General features: G+C 35.9%; 1 protein-coding gene across 24 annotated transcripts in view; it reads right to left on the minus strand.

The window, feature by feature from the left end:
* KCNMA1 (potassium calcium-activated channel subfamily M alpha 1) overlaps window positions 1-22,821 on the minus strand; it is a 511,087-nt gene that overhangs the window by 86,091 nt on the left and 402,175 nt on the right. For 9 of the 24 annotated variants that reach the window (XM_030485710.1, XM_030485685.1, XM_030485681.1 and 6 more), the window contains 2 exons: window positions 20,147-20,155; window positions 13,952-14,125 (listed from right to left, as the gene is read on the minus strand). The exons of 6 other annotated variants lie outside the window; for them this stretch is intronic. In XM_030485710.1, the coding sequence (XP_030341570.1) occupies window positions 13,952-14,125; window positions 20,147-20,155 (183 nt within the window). The remainder of the gene's footprint in view (window positions 1-13,951; window positions 14,126-20,146; window positions 20,156-22,821) is intronic. 9 more of the 24 variants (XM_030485686.1, XM_030485683.1, XM_030485695.1 and 6 more) reach the window with 2 other exon arrangements.

A 22,821-nucleotide genomic window follows, 5' to 3' on the forward strand; every position in this document is an offset into this window, starting at 1 on the left:
AAACTAATTCTCATGCAAAGTACAGTAAGTTAGAGGGTAGACATCCAAATTAACCAAACAGATTGAACCTGTTGTATTAAAAACCTTATTGTTACATATGCTGGTTTTATCACTTACAGATATACAGTTAAATACACTTCATATCACTAAGAAATCAGTATTTTTATTTTTTCTAAGTGCTCCTTACTTTAGTGAGTTCTACAATGTACTCTGTTCTTGTAAAGCCTTGTTCTTCTCTGAAGAAATGTATCAAAAAAAAAAAAAAATCACTTGGTATGTATGTTAATATAAAAACAACTGAGATATAAATAACTAAGATTAAATCTATAAAATAATAGCAAAAATAACAATAGCAACAAATGGAGCTGGAACTTAATTCGCTGCTATGAAAATTTAGGGAATTATAGCACGTAATTTCTATGTTAACAATGGCAAAACAAAGGAAGTAAACCAATGCAATAATAATAAAAAAAAAAGAAAGAAATGGAAATGTGATGTCTACCTCTATCTGCACAAGAACTCACAAAAGTATTAATACTCATATTGCTGCCAAAGCATATAGCACTTTAGCTGAAATTGATTTCTACAGGGAAGCAAGGGATGGCAATTTCATAAGGGTGGAAAATGAAGTGGTGATAACTAATAACAATGTTTGTTACAACAGTGCTTTGATCTCTACCAGAAAGCATACTTAAAAGCATGGGTCTTTAGCAGGATCATATTTTTCAAGTAAAACCTAAAGAGGATCAAAACCTCCATACAAAATTAAAAAATGACTGTTCAAAATTCCCTCTGATTATTTCTCCAATACTCAAAAATACTGCACTGATAACACTGAAATACAAGCAAAAGTTAGGGTTGAACTATTCATAATTATTGCAAGATGTAAATGCATGCCATCTCACATTCATTTCATGTAAGACTACAACAGTATAAAAGTATGCAGACTAACAACTGAGAAGGAAAGCAAATAATACTTTATCTACCAAACTAAATTGATAGCCAGCTTTAAAAAAATAAAGAATTAAGTATCTTTTGTCCTTTTATTTTTCACTTTGTTACTAAAGCTACACAGAGATGTCAAGTTTGCTTAATTCATGACAAGGACCAGGCAGATCTCATAAAGAGATCACAACTCATGATGAGGAACAGCTTTTGAAAGAAAACTTCATCAAAGGTACATGCATTCTGCTATGTACTTCTGGTTTCATTAACCAAACCCTGATGAGAATATGGATGTTATCAGAGAAAGCAAAAGTAGCCTTACAGCAGCACCCTCACTCTTAGTACACAATGCAGTGAAACAAGAGGAGAGGAAAGAAGGTAATGGAGTATTTTTGAGAGAGGATTGTCAAAGTGCTGAATTAGCCTCCCAGGTTGTTTAGCTATGTCCTGCAGAATGCTTGGTGTGCTCAGTGTTATTTCAAGGAAATCACTTATACTTTGTGAGTATAAAATTAAATACAGATGATGCTCATTTTCAAAGCAGGTAGCATGATAAGGAGGAAGGAAGATTGATTAAAAAAAAAAAAATGCAGAAACCTACTGAACTGTCAGCATTTCTGTTACAATGATCATACCAATTTCACAATAAAGTCCACAATCACCTGGAAGAGGAGGCACTCTCTCCACCAAAGAGAAAATTGATATATAAGATTTCATAACATTTACAGGTCAGTTACTATCCTTTAAGTAACTATATCAACCACAAATGTCACAGGATGTCAATATATTTGGAAATAGTGTTGCTGCCAGATGTTTTGAGAGTCAGATACTGAAAGCATCCAGAAATCTAGTGCTCAGGGGACACTGACAGCTGTCAAGAAAGTCATCTTCCAAAAGAGAATTGCTTGGAGCTTTACCTCTGAGGATATTATTTTGTCCTGATTGAGGAGAAAGAAGAGGGCAGACAAAAGACTCACATGCTAAAGGCAGATTAAAAACAAATGCATATTTTGACTTATTTTATATCCCTCACGGCCAGAACTCAAGGATACTGCTGAGGAAATCTGTGCGACCCAAGGGACAACTTCAGAATATTTCCTGAGGAGTATTTGGGGCTTGAGTATTGAGGCTGAATATATGAGCCTCGAGACACAATTCTTACATTCCCTCAAGGTACAATTTTAGATGTAAAACAAGAGCTTAGCTATCTATTTAGCATGAGAAATACGAGTAAAACTGTGTATGAATGAGCTGCAGCACTGAAAGATTCAATTAGCCAATCAAAAAGACCATTAAAAAAAGCTTGATCAGCTAGTAGACATGATAACCCTAGAAATCCTGAATCCAAAACCAGTATGCATTTTCACTCATAGGAGATACTATTTTCAGGAATTACTAGAAAATAAAGGAAGGAAAAAAAAGTTCCATAGACCCCGCTATAATAAAGAATTATGCGGTGGTGATCACAGGAGAGATCTGAAACAAAAAATAAAATAATCCCATGTTTGAAGAGAGACAAATTTAGGTGTAGGGAGTTCTAAGAATAGCAGAATTATACAATAATGGCATACTGAAGTGCACAGGTATGGTGCAGAATTCATGCTACATAAATCAATACGCAAAAGCCTCTGGTGCCAATGGGTTAAAAGAATGCCAGTTCCTGCTCTTCTGGAATTTCAGACTGATGTAGTATCAGACAAATCTAGAGTACACTATCACAGATCTTGGCTTGAGTCTTCTCTGTCACTGTAATTGTGTGTTCATTTACTTCTCTTCCAAACATAATGAAAGGCTTTTGCTGAGTCATATAACCCTCAGAAGTGTACGATGCCTTTAAGTTGGACTCCTTGTATGGAAGGATCTTGTCAAATAGCTAGGATTACATTACTGATTCCAGTCTTTGAAGATTATTGCATTATGATTATCACCGCAGAATCTGTGCTGAGACCGACATCTGTCCCAAGTCTACTGCTCTCTTGTCTTTTCTACTTTGTCTGAATGAAGAAATCAATAAATATATCTTGTTACCCAGGGCAGTGAGACTCTTGACTAGAAACAATCAAAATATACACAGTGAAATGCTTTTTATATATCTATATTCATTTTTCCTTAGACAATTCTTCTAAGCTGTGTGAGGTGCAAAAAGTTCAGCTTTTAAGAACTACGGAAATACTTCGTATTTTACCAAATGAAAATGGATTTAATTTTCAGCAGATTGTTTGTACGTAAGATGAATAAAAAGTCACATATGCATGTCTCAATTTACACAGAACATCTTCAATATTTAATTTGAATAGCACTCTGAAAATGTGCAACCTCACACAATAAAATAAATATTTTTCTATGAAATACCAAAAGCAGTTCTTAGCTTCCAAGAGTTAGTAAAATGTATTTTGCTATTTTGTTGCCTTCCCTGACATTGGAAAGCTTATTGGCTTTGTTCAGAAGCAAGTAAAAAAACAGTATTTCATGCCAAAAACAAGACAAGATGCAAGATGGCTAGGAGTCCAATTTCAGTATTAGTGAGAAATATTAGCATGTCATCTGAAAATTTGGGAAATGTTTCCCATATGTTATAAAAGACACTATGTAGTGGAGGCCAGAAAAGTACATCCTGTTCTGTTCAGCAGTGCATCTCACTTCTTTTCACCCTTCTGCTGCCTCATCATGTGAATTATATTCATTTTCACACCCTGCAATTCTAAATAAAGACTGTATCACATTGTTGCCACCCATCTTGTGATTGACTGATCACAGAGAACCTGACAGTCTTGCATGTTTTGGTAGATCAGGAATAATTCTAATACAGATAAAGCACAAATAAAAAAATCACTGGACAAATGCCTATTAATGAAACATGCGATCAGATTGCAAGTGTGGATTTTACCTCATGTTACTCATGGAACGGAAATAAGCATTATCACTACATTAGGCTCAAAACTTGAAATTGTTTTTATTCTTTGCTAGAAAAATCTTTGTTCTATTAGCTGATGAAACTTTTCACCTAGGAAAATGTTTATTTTGACTTCTAAACTACTGTCCATATGTCACAACTTCTGTTTTTATTAAAAGTCCAATCAGTATGTGCCATATAGGATCATGTAAGTACTATAGAAGAGGGGCTAGTTGTAGAATAAACCACCTACATTGCTTGATGGCACACATGGTAGTCCATTCTTGCAAGAACTTGCTCAAGAACAGAACCTCTATTTCTTGTTGCCACTCTTCCTCCATAGCACAGCTATGGTAATGTAAAAATCTCTCTCCATATTGTCAGACATGCCGTGTCAGACAACACATAACACCACTGAGTTAGAAAGTGAAGATAATGTCAGGAACATAGGAATGGAGAAAGCAACATGCTTAGTGCAAGCAAAATCTTTTATGCACGAATGAACAAAGGAAATTTCATGACAAAGATCAAAGATGCTATAATGATTTTTTGGATTTCCTTCAGAAGTTCCTCACAGTAAACAAGGTTTGCATTCCAATTAAAGTTCAGAAGCAGCTAAAAACTGCAGATGATTTTAAAAATATTTTTTTCCAGAAATGTAAAAAGAGATTCTTCTCTGCTGGTGCAGATGAACAGCAGCTATTCATACCCTCTTAGATTGTATCCTCTTTCAAAACTTCCCTAAATTAGACAGCGGCAAAGCAGTTTTGGTAATTTCTCCATTCCTTCTTTCGGTCACATACCCCATTTCACTTTCTTTTCCTCCTTGCCAAGTATCTATGACCTCATTCAGCAAAGATCAGAAAACTTGAAAATTTGCCTCTGCTGGGAATCAGTATGTCAAAAGGCCACCCAGGATTATATTCCATACTTCAAAATGTAAGGAACTCAAAGCACGTCTTAGCACAAAATGTGGTATAGTATATTGAGTATACAATTGAGTCTCTGGGTGGAAAAAGAACTATAGTCATGTAGTAAGTCAGTGGCACAGCCAAGATTGGGATCTTTGCCTTGTGCCATTTTTGTTTCATGTTTGCCTAGATAGAATTTCTAGTCAAAATAAAACATCCAGATGAATTTTTAACCAGATGATGATAGCCAAATCTTAGACAGTAATAACACTTTTTCCACCCTTCCTTTTCAGAATAATTGTACTATGCTAACAAGATCTGATCAGTATCAGTGAGGTGTGTCTGTGTGAGATAGCACATGGTATGTTTCCTAAAATTATGATAATAAGTGAATCACAGCATTATAGCATACAGTAATATGTAAAATATCACAAGGAAAGCTATATCATTGTATTATAAAAAGGAATGCTAACAGAAGCTGGTGAATAGTCTCAAACAGTAAAACTAGAACTGAACTTTAACATATTTTAAAGTATATTATCAACATATTTGAGAACTTACATACTAAAATAAATATATCTATGACTTCTTAAAAATAAATTAAAACTTTTTCTCATCTGTTTAAGTCCCTCCTGTCTACTTTAACATCAATAAAAAGAAGAATACAGAATGGGTGCTTGTTTTGTGTCACTTCAAGTACCATATATGGAGTTATGTGACAACAATTTCCTCTTTTCATGTAGCACTTAAAAAATTCATACGGTTACGTATCCTGGCATATACAAATACTTGTAAAGGTTCTAGGCACTCAGTAGAAAATATGATGACCCAGAAAATATGTCTTGCAAGTTGCTTCTGGCTACCAAGCGGAGGGCTGGACCGCTCTGCTGGACCTACACTGAACTTGACAAAAGCTGAAGATCTCTGGTTCTAATTCAATGGACTCTCCTAGCTTAGGTCAGCTAAGCTGGTTGCTTCTGGCTCCAGTTCTAGAAGTACATGAATCATGTAATACATACATGAATGGTGACACTAGCTAATGTGACTATTTGCCTGATTAAAGGTATGAATATATTAAATATGCTAGGGGTCTCAATGGAATAATCAGATGGTGGAAACACTGTGATTGATTTTTTTCCTTCTTTCTCCTGTTTTAACATTGAAAGGCACTAAAATCAATAACTCCCATACACAGAATCAACTGGGTTGGAAAAGACCTTCAAGTCCAACCATTCTCCCAGGACTGCCAAGTCTACCACTAAACCATGTCACTAAAAGCCAAGCACATTTTAACTTGGTTTGAAGGGCTTTTATTGTAGCTTTTTATAATATACTGTATTCCACTTTATACGTTCATACTAGATTGTGGTCTGTTGATATTTCACTAAGCACCTCCTTCTATGCATTACAATAACTTCAGATCACATAAAATGTGGAGGACCTAGGCCAGAGGACTTATTTTTCTATGAATTTGAAGGACAATATTCCAAGTCAGTGAACATATTTTTCCCTGAATTATAAAAGGATCCAACCAATAAGGATACCAAATGGAAAAAAAAAAAAATAAAAAAAATATATAGTATAGTATGAGTATGAGAAGTACAGGCTTTATGAATCAACTGTTCATTTCAGTTTGGAATAAATTTGAAAGAAACATGAATTACACATCAAAGTGTATCTGTGATTAGCATGAAGTGATAGCTTTCTGCTGTTATTGGTTCAATATTAAATAGAGACATTGCCCAATAACACCATCACAAATTAGCTAAGACTCAAAATGGCAATCAAATTGGGGGACCTATCCTGAAAAGTGGTACTAACAACTTTCCAGCATCAATATGCTTCTCAATCCTGCAGCTGTTTTTAAAAGCTTCCTCCCAAAGGCACATTTAGAACTGAATTAAATGCAACTTTGACTTAATTAACGTTTTAAATGATAATGCATACAATGTAGATTCATAGAAGGCATTTACATTGTGTTATAAAACTGATAAAAATTTAATAACCCATTGTTAATAAGTTATGTCTCTCCAGACCCATAAAGCCTAAGGCAGTCAGTGCTGTAGTCTAGGATCTAATCCAGGTTCCTAATGCAGGTGGTATAAGGAGGCAGAAGACTGACTTGACACTTGACATTTACTCTAAGCCTGCTCTCGATCAAGCCACTGCTTGTTCATAAATACTTTATTTCATATAGTAAAGGTCAGAATTTGGGCTCAAGGCAGGGCTATGACAGAAATGCTCAACCTGAAACTGAGCCAGCTCTGGCATCTGTCGCTTGAAATAGCTCGAAAACAGTAGAGAAGGAGACCTAACCGGCTAGCATCTATCCCACACCAAGGAGGTAACAGGAAGAATCTGCTGCCTGGTGGTAAGAAACTGTCATGGTGAGTTTCATGACAACCAGACACACCCAGGAACTAAAAACGCAGACATAATTTCCATGTCACCTTGCATAAGACCCTCTGCTAAATTCACTGCACAGGATGCAGACAGCATTTTTTCTAGCTTTTCCCCATCAAAGCAAGCCACTCACCAGTCTCTTCCCTGTGACCCTGGTAAGAATCTCTACTCAACATAAAAGTCTAAAGGAATTAAATGCAGACTTCTTGATCTCTCCCTCCTCCACCTTTCCAATTCTTTAAAAGATTTGCTGCTCAACTTATCAGTGCCTCCATCCCACGGTGATGTGAGCGTTCATCTTGTTGCAGACATCACAAATTGGGCGAGCTCCCTTTCAGCAGTCTAGTGGAATATTCTACATCATAACACTCACCTGAAAAGGTGTGTACTTCATTATTTATATTTTATGGTCATGAGTAATGAGTCAGATTGTCTCACTTTTACCTTTCTACTGTCTGAAAAGGAGCAGCTTGGTTTGGGAGGGGCTGTTTTGTTTTTTTCTGTTCTTGCATTTCTACATCTATATTCATCTATATGTTCATATTCTATCCAAAGGAAAGTTAAATAATTTAACAGCACTCAGGTTTTAAGATATAGAACAACAAAAGGGATTCATTGTTTTGAGTGTTGAGAGTCAAACTGCATACTTGAAGTCAGCTATTGTAAAATACCTATTGTTTCATGTTACTTTCCCACTGCCCCTCTAATTAATGTCTATTCAGTGTTTGAAAAGGAAATACAAAAGTCCCAGTGCATTTATACACATGAAAAAAATGGAATAAGCACTTGGACTCTTAGGAGGGAATATAACAATACAATTTGATCACTGCTTCTATCTCTATGCTAGCAATGTGGAAAAACATACAGTTGCATCAAGGAGAGGATCACCTGAAGGTCTGCACATCAAGCGTGTGAGAAAGGTAGAGAAATCAAAGGGTTGGTTCAGTGAAACCACCGTTCCAGCAAGCAGTTCTTGAATGCTAGTTAAGAATGTGATCACATATATCGAATCAATTCATCCTATCATCTTTAGTGGAAACACCTGCATACATCTTTGTACAATTGCCACAAGGAGAAGAAGACAAGAAGAAAGTAGGTTAGGCAGAATTGAAAATATAAACTAAGCTTGAAAGTGGAAGAGTTAATTAGGAGATTTTCAGTCTCAGAAAAGCAGATCTCATGGTGTCTGGCTTCTGATTTGCCACAGGCTATGGAACCTCTACAGAACAGCACAGGCATCTCCCACGTTGGGATTTTATTTTCCAATTGTTCCATTGCCTGGTTTTATACACTTCAAAACCCCACTGGCCAGGTTTGATAGCAGCAGCTTTCTTGACAGTAGTTTCTTCTGAGAAGATGGTTAAGGAAGGCAAGTTGGTTTTCTTCATTACCCACAACACCACAAACTACATTAAGATGTATTTCCAGCTGTACTTACTTGTATCTTAACTGAGTTATCTTAAATAGTATATTCCCTGCAAAACTGAACATTAAAATATACAGGGGTCTCCATTTTTACATTATTTTCAGTAGTTTGAAAGGGGACACATGCAGTCTTCTAGAGTTATTTAGAAGAAACATCATAGCCATGTCAATTCTCAGGAACACAACCCTGAATACATGGGAACTGACGTAAATGAATTAAAAATCTGTCACCTGAAAAGAATGAACAATATTTGGAACTAGCTTTACATAAATCATCACCCACAGTGTGTTTCACAGACTTTTTATATTTTCTGTGGCTTTGAATCAAAAGGAACTCATTTGGTACTATGTCTCATTCCAATGTCCCATTTTCATTAACCTCATGAAACAAAACAACCAAACCAAACCAAACAAACAAACAAAAAAAAAAAAAACAAACCAAAACCAAAAAAAACACCAAACGAAAAAATGCACCACATCAGAAAACCAGCCTACACAGCATAATGCTGTACCATTCTCCAGTGTACAGAGGATGGGTCATTCCATAGAAGTAAGCTGCAAAAACATAACAATCTGATTATAATCACTTGTTTATGACCTTATGATGCCATCCCTGAGGGGCAACATCTGCCTTTCCTTTCCAAGCAGACCTGATCACTTAATTTACTCCTTCAATTTCTTCTTCCTCAAAACATTAAAGGTGTGCTCCTGGCTTTTTGTGCAGGACAAAGACAAGACAGTATGAACATAGAGGGATCAGTGAGTTATATTAAAGAGAAAGGTGTTTATGCAGCATATGTAAAAGCAAGAATTTCAGGGCAAATGTCTTTATCCCACCTGTGGCCACAATAAAATTCTCACAGCTCATAAAAAGTGTGTAGTGGAAGAGAGCAGAGGTAGTACCCCACCTTTTCCTATTCAGAGTATTATAAATACAATGTAAATGGGATCACATTTATAGCTGGTTTGAGAATCTCAAAGTCTCTAGCCACCTTCCTGTAAAAGGGAAACCTCTATTGCTACAGGGTAAAAATAAAATTCTAGCACTGAAAGTTGTACTTTGACAGGACACATACAGGGCCTTCCTGCACCTTAGCTCATCCATAAAAGCAAGCATTCCTTGTCTTGGTTACTTCAGCAGAACTAGAGAACGAGTAGGTTAGTTTTGTTCTGTAGGAAACAGAGGATATGGCTCTTGCATTCTAGAAGAAATAGAATGTAGGCTGTCTTTTCAGTCAGCAATTTAGGCAACCAGGACTTAATAGTCAACTTATTTAGAAAAGCCCAAGCATAGTTATACCACTGATGAATTTTAGATACACTGACCAATGCATCTGTGTGTTGTGTTATGCATTCTTCTTTCTCGCTATATCAGTAAGTGACATGTCATTTCAACTATCATTATAGAATTTGTGGTTTTAAGTTATAAACACATACAGGCAGAATCTACATTGCCCTAAGTAGCACAGGTCAGTGAAAAAGCTAGAGTTTTCCTTGACCTAATTCATTAAACCATATTGACAGATATAGCATCAGCACAGTGTAACCAACTTTAGTTCAACAGCCATCCTTATTCAAGCTACCCAAAATGTTCATCTAATCTTGCAGAATTAAATCTTAGGTCCTTTGGGAAAGACTCAGCAGCTAACTTGTTTGCTTAGCATAAACCATGTGATGGCACTAGAAGACCAGATAGAATATATGGTTCTAAACTGGGCTTGGCACACAGGTAGGTACATGCTTTGGCTGCTTTCAAAAGTTAAGCTTTTTCCAGTATGGTTCTTCTTTCCATATAAGCCGGCTAGGAGTTTGGGCTGAACCGTGAATTCAAAATATAGTGATAAGTAGTCTTGGTTTTTATCTCCAGAGACCCCTGATATTCACCAAAGTCAAGATCTTCACATAAAGCTTCTTGGAACTCAGAGCATGCCAAAGCATGTTTTCTCACAAGCTGAATTAGATATCCCTGGACCTAGTATCAAGTATGTCCTTGGAAGTTTAGATTCCCATGGCAGTGGGCACAGCAACAAGTTTAGAAAAGGTTTCCTTTTGAAACATGAACTTTTGATGTTCATGAGAAGCACAGCCATATGGTGATACAGAAACACAGGAATTAAATGGTTCAGGTTAAGATTCTGTCTGTATCAATTAATCATTTGAACAACACTCCCCAAGACTTGGCACAGGCCTAAGCAGAAACATCACTTATTAGTAACATAATTTCATTGTATAAACCACACCAGGTTTTTCGGTGGCTAAGTGCCTCTCATCACTCTAATTCATTCAAGACTCTGGTGCAAAAAATGCTTGGACCATTTGACTGCCGGTCATGTAGCAACCTACCAAAAGCACCTAAATCTAAAAAATCTAGATAACAAAAAAAAAATTCTATTTCCTTATGTTTATAAAGAGCATGTAATTTTTTTTTTTTTTCCCCCAGACAACTGCCTATAAACTCAGAAGCTATTTAATGTAATTATATTTATTCAAAATAGGATTTTAATTTCCTGGAAGTGCAGACAACAATATAATACAGAGAAACTTACCCATGGTGGAAAACACACTGCAAGTGCTACTTTCTCTACATGTTATGCAATTAGTACACTAAATTCTGTGTACAACATTGAATATATAAATTGATATCTTCTACTTGACATCACATTCTTAAAAACAGCATTAATTCTTACAAAAGCTACTCATTGTTTCAAGAAGTTTCCAACGATGGTGTGTGATTTAATTTACCTTGAAAAAAAAAGTCTGCTTTTATAACCAAATGTTAAAAAAAAAAAAAAGAAAAAAAGGAGAAAAGAAAGAAAGAAATGCATTAAGCAATTGTAGAAGCAAACCAACCCAACTGGGGCACCATGACCAAAGCAAGCCCTGTAATAGTATAATGACCTTTAATGAGTGTCTGGGGAAACAATACAGTCCTAGAATAAAAGACAAAGGGCAAAACCCATCATGGCTCCACTGACACTAATTCAAAATGATTTTCAGAACAACTAAAGAATGTAAGAGAGGTAATCTGATCCACCAATCTGACCTCACTTTGATTCTGGGGCCCTGCTGCTGCCATTTCTAATTGTCAAACACTCTACATTTCACATCTGCTCATATTTAATGAAAAGCTGACTCTCACCACCATTCTTTTGAGTTAACTAGCTCTGTCAAGATGGGCATCACGCGACCCCTGTGCACTGCAAAGAAAACACACTGATTTCTATTGAAGCCCTGCCAGTGAAATGTTGCATGTGTGTATATATATTTTTTTTAATTGGAAAAGAAAGGCTTATGCTGCTTTGCAAAGAGTGTGAATTGGTATTGACTTTCGTGCTTATTATTAACAGTCAAAGGTGACTAGTCTCACAAGGGGAAGAGTGAGATCTATTTTGATTTGATGAAGTGATGAAGGGGGGGAAAAGGCCCTTGAAAGATAGCATGCTAAAAATCCTCAAGGCTGTCAATATCACTTATCCTTCAAAATATAATATAGATCTAACATGTTTCCCCAAAGCATTGTTCTTTGGTGGAAATAATATATTATTGTGGAGGTTTCTGGCTCAGCAGGCAACACAATCAAAAATGTTTACTTTATCTGCCTCTGAAGAGTCTTAAGTGAACTTGAAAGCTATGGTAAACCTACAAATTATGGTTTTCTTTCCTTGCCAAACAGTGCTAATGGCAGAAATTTTACCCATTTGTAGGGGACATATTCATTTAGCCTGGTCTGGTTGCTGTTAACACCAGTGCTGGGACTCAAGCACATACTCTCTGTACTAGTCTGTACTAAGCAAACTACACGAGGCACTGTGTTATTGAGGCTGTTAGGCTGCGTAAGTAACACTGCCTGCAGTAATTCTCCATCCAGGAAGGTTTCTTACTCACTTTTCTTAACAAAATATGTTTTGGTATATTTTACTCTGATAAAGGTGCTTTTAAAGGATAAAAACTCCTGTAACTTAAAATAGGACTTAAAACTGGGAACCATCTCCCGTGAGGTGATACATGAGTTGCAACCAAGTAGCTAAAAAGGACATTCAGAATGCTTATACACATATACAGATAGAAGATTTCTGGTAAAATTTCTAAGAAATCCTATTAGAATCAGTTTAATAGACACAGTCTTCAGACAAAAAATGCTAACAAATATCATGATACTGTTATATACTCCAAATTTGTGTCTGGCAAAATAGTTCGAATTCCAAAATAGTTAAAGCAAAGTCGTTCACCACTTGAACTATACACTGCAGTACACATATGATATCAAAAGGCAACCAGGTGCATAATCTACTAACTACATTATACTCTTAGTAGTGGAAGGCACTTTTATCCATGATGACTTGTAATCTAAAGTGGACATGCTTCCTGATAAAATCTCCTAATACTCCTTATAGACGTATCTGAATAATATTACAGTTCTTCTTTGCCATTTGGGTAGGGAAAGGAAAACAGCTCCTGTCCCAAGACATAGTTTTGCCTATTCTGAATATCTAAAGATGATAAGAAAATAAAATAATAATTAAAAAAAAAAAACATTTTAGTTAACAATCTTCCTCAATTGTTGACATCACACTCTCAAATTAAGCTTTGGAATCCCTACCATTTGCCCAAAGAACTAATGGCTACACAGAATTTTTGCAAGTTGTCTTCTTCCCCTCAACTCTGATCTTTCAAAAGAGCTTTTAGGGCATATTCCAGAATGGTACTGTCCTATGGGACAGATCTACAGTTAATTTCAAAAAGTTTGCATTAGGAAGTTTGCATCAGGCTAGCCCTTCTGAAAAAGTACAACGAAAAGTACAACCATTTTTGCAAAGATTTCTGTGTTTTCAGTGTCAGATGGAAGGTCTTGCCTCATTGAGAATGAAGGGTTACAAACAAAACTGAAGATAATGGTAGCAGTCTAGAATAGAACTGCAGATACCACAGTTCAGCTAAGTTGTATCCTGCGTATTTATTCACTGCCTATTGTTTGTCATTCTAGTGCCAGCACTATTACAGCTGTCCACTTAGCATCCATCACAGATTTAGACACAGGCCTGTTCCACCACTGCAGCATTTATTATATAATTAATGACAATTTATATTGTATGAATTAAATAAAAAAGATGTCACCAGACTGCACTACTACGGTCCTGCATGCTATTGCAAGAGCATGCTTCATAAAGAACACACAAAGCAAAATAACGAATTACAGTTTTGTATTAAAAATAAAACAGAAATGTAAATACAGAGTTGTATTAAAATTTGGGTTTGACTCTTTTAACAAGCATCAGCCCAGTAAAACTCACAGAACTACGATGCACGACACAAGACGGGGATGATATCACAGACACCACAGACATGGAACAGCATGTGTTGGTGTTGAACTTACAGGCACGTAAACTGGTGGAGCAATCATTAACAGAGACAGAAGAAAGTGGGAAGGCTCTCTCAAGGGTGTCCATGTTACTATGTACACTGCCTGACATGCAAGAGCAGTCACGCTCAGAGCGTCCGCAATCAAAACAACATGCCAGTTTCATTCTCTTGTAGATGGACATCTTGGCTATAACCATGTGTTGGATGGGAGGAGAGGAAGAGCAGCAGGTTAATGGCAAGGTTATATATATAACAAGGCAGCTGGAAGGTAATTTAAGGGATTTAATATAGGCCTTAGTTTTTGTTAACAGTCTTGACCCAGGAAAAAAAATGCAATGAGATTATTGATAACACTTTGGCTGTACATTAAAAGTAGGGCAAAAGATAAATTGTTTTTTATTTCTGTTCAGTCTTATAGGGTGACCGCAGACATGGGGAAGAATAACTGTTTACAGTCAAGTGTTTGGATCAAAAAAGCACATAGTCAGAGCAGAGAATCCTAAGAATGCATTTTTCCCTTGGCACAATTAATACTACTGGGCTAAAAACAAAAGCAAAATTCTGAAGTTGCTTATCCATTAGATATTTTTGGTCTATCCTGCTTCCTGTAAAAGTTAAGACTTTTATATATATATATATGTATACACATACAAAAGCACACATACACATATATTCTTACATACACACACTCACACACACAAATACATTACACACATAGATACATATATATAAATATATCTATTCTTAAACATATGCTGATCATTTCTCTGTATTAAACTGTGCCAGGGAACTCCTTTAATGCAATAAATTACACACTACTAAAGAGTCACAAAATGTTCATAAATTTTTCTGAAAAATACATTGTACCTTCAGGAATTCAAATTAATTGATGACAGAATAATTTGCCCATATAAGAGACACAACTAATAATGGTAAATATGCTTGACATTAAAATCAGTTCACAAATAAGGCATCACCAAAAGCACACAGAGCATTGGTCCACTGAAACATGTTGAACCAATCATTGGCATGTTTTCTGCTCTGGATGCAGAGGTAGATTAAGAACCAAATAACCGAATATAGCATTAGAGGCTAATTCCAAAAGGAGTGCCAGGTTAGAATAGCACATTTTTATCCTTCAGTCATTTGAATGTCCTTGTTACGTATTTTTAGAAATATACAGCATCCTAGTTAATAAATGCATGTGTAATTACCATCGTGCAATTTTGTGTTACCTGAATCAAAGGTATGTTTAGTCTGAAGAAGTGCAAAGGCCACTTAGATTGTTTCACATGTTGCACTGAACCAACACTTTTGGTAATGGTTTAGATTGAACTGACTCAGCTGTACTAAAAACAAAACAGAACACTGACAGGCAAAAACAAAACCTTAAAAGCAAATGTAGAACAAAGGTAATGTTTCTCTGGCCTGTACCTTCAGTTTAGGTTGTCTTTTTTGCATTATGGTAATGACATAAAATTTAAAATAATTTCTCCTTGTTTTTTTTTTTTTTTTCCGCGTTTCTTAATGCCACAGTCACCAGGGAAGAGGGATTGAAATCTCTCAAATGGGTCAAGTCCTGTTGTTCTAAGGCCTTGATGACTTGCCATACAGTATATTTGTCAAGCAAGGGTAACATTATGATTGTGAAAAACAGGCATTGAGGGAGATGAATGAGTGATCTCTTCAGCAGCGACTCCACTCCTCTAAAACTTTGCTCACATGACTAATGCCATGTTGTTTTAGCATCCTAGTAGAGTTATCTTACAGCTGTTCAGAAAGTCATCATGCAGCATTAGGCTTGTTCATTGCATGGTACATCATTCCTCAGAGCTTGGCTTTTAGTAAGAAGGTTTCCACTGCAGCTTTTGATGCATACACATTCAAACTACACAGAAAATTCAAAACAGCATTTGTTTTCCCATGTTTTCCCTCTGTCTAACTCTTCCCAACACATTCTTTGAAATTGAAAAGTTGGGCAGAAAAACAAAAGTGAAATATGTTACCAAAAAGTGGAAGTCTTTCCATTATGACTATTTCATTAGTTTCACTTTAAGGAAATTAAGGAAAAATAACAGGCATTTGTGAGACACACTAACAGTAGGTGAGGTAAAAGGCAGGCCCATTTTGTTCTAATTACAGCTGTTTTGAAGGACTTTTTCTAATCAAATGCTGTAGCAAAACACACTGCTCAGAATTTCTCAACTATGTCATTGGTTAGTAACAGTCCCTGTTTTTCATTTACTTGTAGCCGTATCTTGCCAACAGTCAATAATAGGATAGGACACATTTACAAAAATTAGAAGAAATTATCCTTAAGGGCAAAGAGGGTTGGGAAGAAAACTTTTAGTACCATTTTCATCAGACTTAAACCAATGAAGTGGGAAATTTAAGCCCTTCTGTTCAACAGGTGAAGGACTCCATAGCACTTCTCAAAAGCAATGCCCTTTCAGGGACTGTTTATAACTATTATTATCAGTTGTTTTGGAGATCATGCATCATTTTAATATTCCACATCATTAACATGCAGGAAACAGGCTTGGACCTGGAAATATAATTAGCAAAAAGGACTTGCTATAAGGGATTCAACCAGTATATAAGCAACTGCATATCAGAGCAATACATTTTTGAAAAAAAAACTTTAAAAAATCCAAAACCAAAACCAAAACCCGAACATGCTATTACTATTCATTCCTTTTATACAGGCATTTTTACATTCATACCAAATACAATACTTATTTACTTTTAAATAAAACAAAACATGGATTATTAGTAGGGATGACTAGTGACAAGATCAAAGACAAGACAGAAACGATTTTAAATGGTTCAGCCACACACATACCATTTCCTATAAAAGTTCCATAAACACTAACAAAAAAATGGGAATCATCAGAGAGACAGGGAGACCTTAAGAACAGCCTCAGGTTGGGTGTTCAAATCATTTGACACCTGTAGCACCTGCATAAGAATCAACTAATTTCTATTCATAGAAATGTGGATGTTGAATAGAACTGTTATTTGCAACTAGTGAAAATGTTAGTTGGGACATAAAGAAAATTACTTCCCTATTTTTAAAGGAATGATACATGGAAAAAAAAAAAAAAAAGGAAGATTAGATCCTTCTACTTAGTATGGTGACAATCCGACAGCATTTGTAAAATGAATTAGTAAAAATATCAGGGGAAGTTATCAGGTACACAGAAATCAGACTACTTAGATAATTTACTGAAAAAACAAGGTGTATATGAACTAGTCTGATTTGCTAAGAGCAAAAATAAAGCAAAATTTCCGTTAATTTTAAACAAATACTTTTAAAAACTTTTTTGCTGCAATTTTTCTCAGAAGGCAATAGCCTTCTATTCTAATATGGAAGGAATGTGCTTTACATGTCTAAGCTTCTGGCAGTAGCTTGCTTTCTGATCTCAAAAATATCAAAAAGTCCAGTCAAAATTTGTAAGTTGTCTGGATCAGAGGTGTTACTTAGAGTTCACAAACAGTAATGGGAAATATTTCCAGCTGCAAAAATAAGCAAAGGCAACTGCAGATTATTCTCTACCTAAGATGTCAAGGAACAGCTCCTTTGGTTTTTACAGCAAGCAGAACAAAGCATCCCTTAATCTTTGCTGTTTGGTTATTGATTTTGTTTGTTTGTTTTGTTTTGCTTTATTGTTTTGTTTTGGTTGTTGTTGTTTTGGGGGGTTTTGTGGTGTGGGTTTTTTGTTGTTGTTGTTTTTTCCTAACCATAGAGTCTACCCAATTCTCGTATTCCACCCATCACTATAGCAGTTTTCCTTGTGCCCTCGACGGGGACAAAAAGTAGATCTCCGGTGACATCTAGTGGATCTCTATGAGATAACAGCTGGTTAAGAAGATGAACTGGAAGTTTCATGACCAGCAGATGGTAAAAAAGGTCCCACTACACTTAAGAATTGAAATGCATTCAGTGTCATTTCAATGCACTGAGTTCTCATGATACACACTATGAGTAAAATAACAGCAGCATTAAAGGACGACCAGACCGTTTTGATCATCTCTTAGCAATGCTGATTAGCATCATGAGACTGAAATATCGAAATACTGAAAGGACTTTCCCCAGCACAATTTCAGTTTCCTGAAAAACACAGCAGAATACTTTACCCTGTTTGTGAGAATTTACCTTCTGTTAACACAACAGGCAAAGGTATCTCTCCATAATTTAATTTTTATGGACAACTTCAAGACCACCAAGTTACCTTGTTCTCTATCTTCCAATTTTTGCAATCAAAGGCAATTAGTTAGTTGTTTTCTATAATTCATACAGTGCTGTTCTTTGTCAGAACATAAGAAACAGCAGGTGACTTGAGTGGACATTTTTCCCTATTTTAATAACTATAAGAATGACTCACAGGTTTTGAAGTAATGGCATATTTATAGACCAATTCACTTTAATTTTAAAATCCGATCATGACCTTTCCTTCATTACCTTACAGAAGACTCTCAGTCAGTGTACTCTCAAAGCTAACTGCATTGCCGAACAAACTGAAGCTATTGGGGAAATGGAAAAAAACAAGTCAAAGCTACATGACCTTTTCTTTTTTAATGCTCTCTTAGCATGAAGTGCTCTTTTATTTCTTTATTTAACACTATTTAAACTAATGTCTCTGGTCCAGAAAGGCCTCAACATACAAACATATTTTAAATAAATATATTGCTCCAAATAAATCCAAATTACTTCCAGTATTTTGCCTCAAAGTAAATAGGAGTCATCATTTTGTCCATACAAATTAGTTTTTTTCTTGTTTATTATTAAGATGGATCCTTATCATGCTGACCTGTTTCACAATCTGCTTTTCTGTGCTGCCCCATCTTTCTGCTGTGCCATTCTATTGGCTGAAAATAGATCTTTGAAGAAATTTCTATTCTCTGAATGCTTTCTACCACAAGAGGGTCTTAATCCTGTAGTGCAGTTTGCAGGCACTACAATAAGATAAATAGTAAATAATCATAATCATAATGAAGTCCATTTCAATTCCAAGATAGCTAGCACTTCATCATGCAACTCCAGGAGTGTGAACTTTTCCTTGATCCTATGGTGTGTACAGCTGAGAGGGAAAAATATCTCAACCCTGATTAAGACCTGAAGTGTTATCACACTGTAAATTCAGAATATCTGCTGAAAAGTTGAACAAATCTCATAAGCTCACTTATTTAGAATAGCTGCAGTTATATAATATGGTTAGCAGCCTCAATGTGCTACAGTAATGCCTCACTGCAGCTATGAAATATTTGATCCCTCTTGCTGTTTGAAGAACAAGACCGTATAATCCCAACACTACCCTATAACCAATACATCTTTGCAGTGCTCGCATTTCTAAGTAGCAAATTCTTTCCATGTCCCAAATGCTGTGTTTATTTAAATTATCATGACTGTATGCACTAAAAGTGGCTGATGAGAGCCTTCGTAGATTCTGTACACTTTAAAGTGGTATGACTTAGACTGACATGAAGTGGTCTATAAAGTTCACATTCTATACATAATAATGTAAAACTTTACATCTTAGGTCCTGAGAAGTCAGTGTGGCTCTACTCATGTAATTAATTTCAAAACAAGCATGCTGGGGAAAACAATCCTCATAGCTTGTTTCCTGTTGAAGATAGCTGTAGGTTTCTACATTAAAAGCTGGCCACCCATTTAATTCATTGTCTGGCTTTCCCCCATTTCCTTTTTTTTTTTTTTGCCAATGGGGAGAAAGGAGTTACATAAGGAAAGTAGAAGACTTCTGTGTTGCTTTTTGTGTCAGCTATGCAATGGAAAAGACAAAGTACAAAAAGAATTGAACACAGGTCTGACAATGAATTGCACTTAACCCGGCAAACAGTGCTGTAGAGGTAATTACTCCAGCCTAACTGATATCTCTAAAAATTCATGAGGTATTGCTGTAATAATTTCAATGAAATACTATTGTCAAGATCTCATTTTCAAATAGTGATAAAAAAATAAGGTTGTGGAAAAAAGGGGCAAAAAGGTGGAAGAGGGGAAAACTGCTGTATTTTCTTCAACGTCACCCTAATCTCCATTGGTATAAACGATGAGAAACTTGTGGGTATGACGTCACTGCTACATGCAACATAAATAAAGAAAAGAACCAAAATACTGAACAAAAATACTCTTTGCTAGAAAGACAGGTTGGACCGCACTCTGGGCTACAGGGAACCCATTTTTACTCACAATAGATCACTATCAGTGTGCAGTTAAAATATAGTAGGGGCCGTGTTCCAAGGCAGCAAGAGGAAAAATAAATCAAAAGTTTGTCAATGATTATAGATTACAAGAAATTCCTTCAAACACATCAATGTACACATGATATATGTTCCCTGCGGGGTTCAACACCCACCGATCACAGCAAGCACTGTCACTGGAAAAAATATATAGAGAATTAGACCATAACTGTTGCAGAAAATGAAAGAAACAGGAAGAGTAGGTCATCCAGTTTAGAGATTTCATCCCAAAGTGGCTGCATTTTATATAAATATATACATGTATTTGGCCCCTTGCTGCAAAAACTACAGTTAAATGGAATAGGAAAGAGATTGAAAACATTAAAAAAAATATTAACAATTCGTGAATAAAATTTCCATACAAGCACTTCTCTGGACAATGTGACATCAGCATTCATATGTTATTCAGTGAGTGGGATGGGTAAGGAGAAATGGATGGCAGAGAAACTGCAAAAGGAAACAAGGTTACTTTAATTTTCCCTGGCATTGTAGGAACGTACTGATCTACCCTGCATTATTAATATTAGGCCTAACAGGTTTGGACAAATGGCTATGTAGGTCAGACTCAGATTTAGACCCCAACAATATCATAAGCTAATGTTCAAACAGTATCTAAATTGATGTGCAAGCTCAGATGCATTATTAAAGAATGTGTTTTTCAAGTGTCATGGGAAGCTGCATTAATTAATGCCACCATATTTAAGTTTTCTTTCACATTTACCTCACCTGAGTGTGTCAATATTTTTACATACAAACTTTCATTTCATCTCACACATTTTCCACATTCAGCTGCCTCTGACTGCTATGTTACTAATTAAAATATATATTGATCATATAGGACTACATATACACACGTGTGACTATTTGCAGTGTCTTTGAAAATCAAACTCACGTATTAGCTGTTGACAGATCAGTTGACAGTTTCCTAATTCAATAGCAAAAGAGTTTCTCAATTTATGCTTTGTTTTGGTTAGACTGCATTTTTAAGACCAATGATTTGTGTAGCTTTCAGATGGATAACATAGTTCAGATTTTTCAAAAGTGATTAGTGATTTGAAAGCTAAAGCTAAGACATTTTATGTGAATAATAGACTGCACTAAAGACTTATCTTAAAAAAAAAACAAACAAACAAAAAAAAAATCAGTCCAATGAAAGGGATTTCAAGATTGTCATCAAAATTTGAGTGACAAAAATCACTAATTACTGTTGAAACTTTTAATTTTTTTTTTTTGACAGAACTTTAAAAGCAAAGCAATTGTATTATTGCTAATACAATTATTCCTCATAGTTGTGAGCACGCTTCTAAGTGGAAGCTGTTCTTGGCTGCACTGACTGCTGCCAGCTATCATGGTATCTGTGACCATGTGTGTATGTAGGAAAGGAGAGGGGAAAAGGCAGATGGGGGAGAGGAATAGGGGAGACAATGAAAGGGAAATTCAAGATTTTACTCTCACCACTTTTTGCTCTTTTTCACCTGACTCAGAGGATTCCCTCCTTAGTGCTCAGTGCTCACTGCAGCGGCTCTCAGAGCCACCTCCTTCTTTTGCGTCACTAATTCCATCATTTTGTTTCTTATTTTTCCAACACCATTTCATTTTTTGGACTGACACATGTGACCATGCTGTCTGGAACATTTCCAGACATGAACATTGTCACTCTCATCTCTTCATGGCCTTACTGCTGGTAGTATATCCATTGTGTTGGCTGAGTCACAGGATACTGTTTTCTCCCTGGTTTCCCAGTACGGAGGAGGTTCCATTGATTCTCATTAATGTATAATAAAGGCCTCTTGCCCTTTATACTGTGAATTTCTGAATCCTATCTTCTAATAGATTTCAATTAAAAGTGTAGATCTTGCATTAAAAAGACAGATTTTGGGAATCTTTTTTTTTTTTTTTAAGCAGAACGTGTAAAAAGCATACACTATGTGAAGGAGGAGAAAATACAAGTAAAATTATTCTCTTTTTTTTTTCTTTCCCAGAATCAAATGTTACCTGTGTACATTTATTTCTTTTTAACTGTTGGGTAATTTGGAAAAAAAAATTGGGTTTGAGACTTTCAGGCACTCTAAGGCATCTGGCTTTACCAGAACTTACTCAGCAGCCTTATTGGCTTTGCAGCAGTTCAAAGGTCACATTCTCACATTGATAAATTGTTCTTCAACAACTTTTTTCAATATGTTAGGCAATGCATACATTCCTTCCACATCAGGCATGCTTTCCATGTGCTTTGCTCTCCTTGTGGCTACTGGGAGAACAAATACCATTTTCTGTCACTGGTTTAGCTGCTTTCTCTCAACTGTACTACCTTGTTCCACACTCCTCTTTTCTGGGGGAGAGGAATTTCTTTAAAATCTCCAGTGACATATTTTTTTCTTTTTAAAATAATCTTCAAGAATTAATCAATTTCAGGCACCCTGTAAAGGCAGAGAATGTCCGGTTTAGGCTTTCCTTCATTCTCTAAGGCAGTACAGTGATAACACTATGACTGGATCTATAAATAAGAGATTTCTCTTTTAAAAGTAATGGTAAAATGCACAATCAAACCCTTCTGAGATCTCTCAATTTACCTGATCAGCACTTTTGAACTGAATGAGCTTTTTCATGGCAGAATACCATGGAATG

Source organism: Strigops habroptila, chromosome 5 (genome assembly GCF_004027225.2).
Source record: "Strigops habroptila isolate Jane chromosome 5, bStrHab1.2.pri, whole genome shotgun sequence".
Taxonomy (NCBI): Eukaryota; Metazoa; Chordata; class Aves; order Psittaciformes; family Psittacidae; genus Strigops; species Strigops habroptila.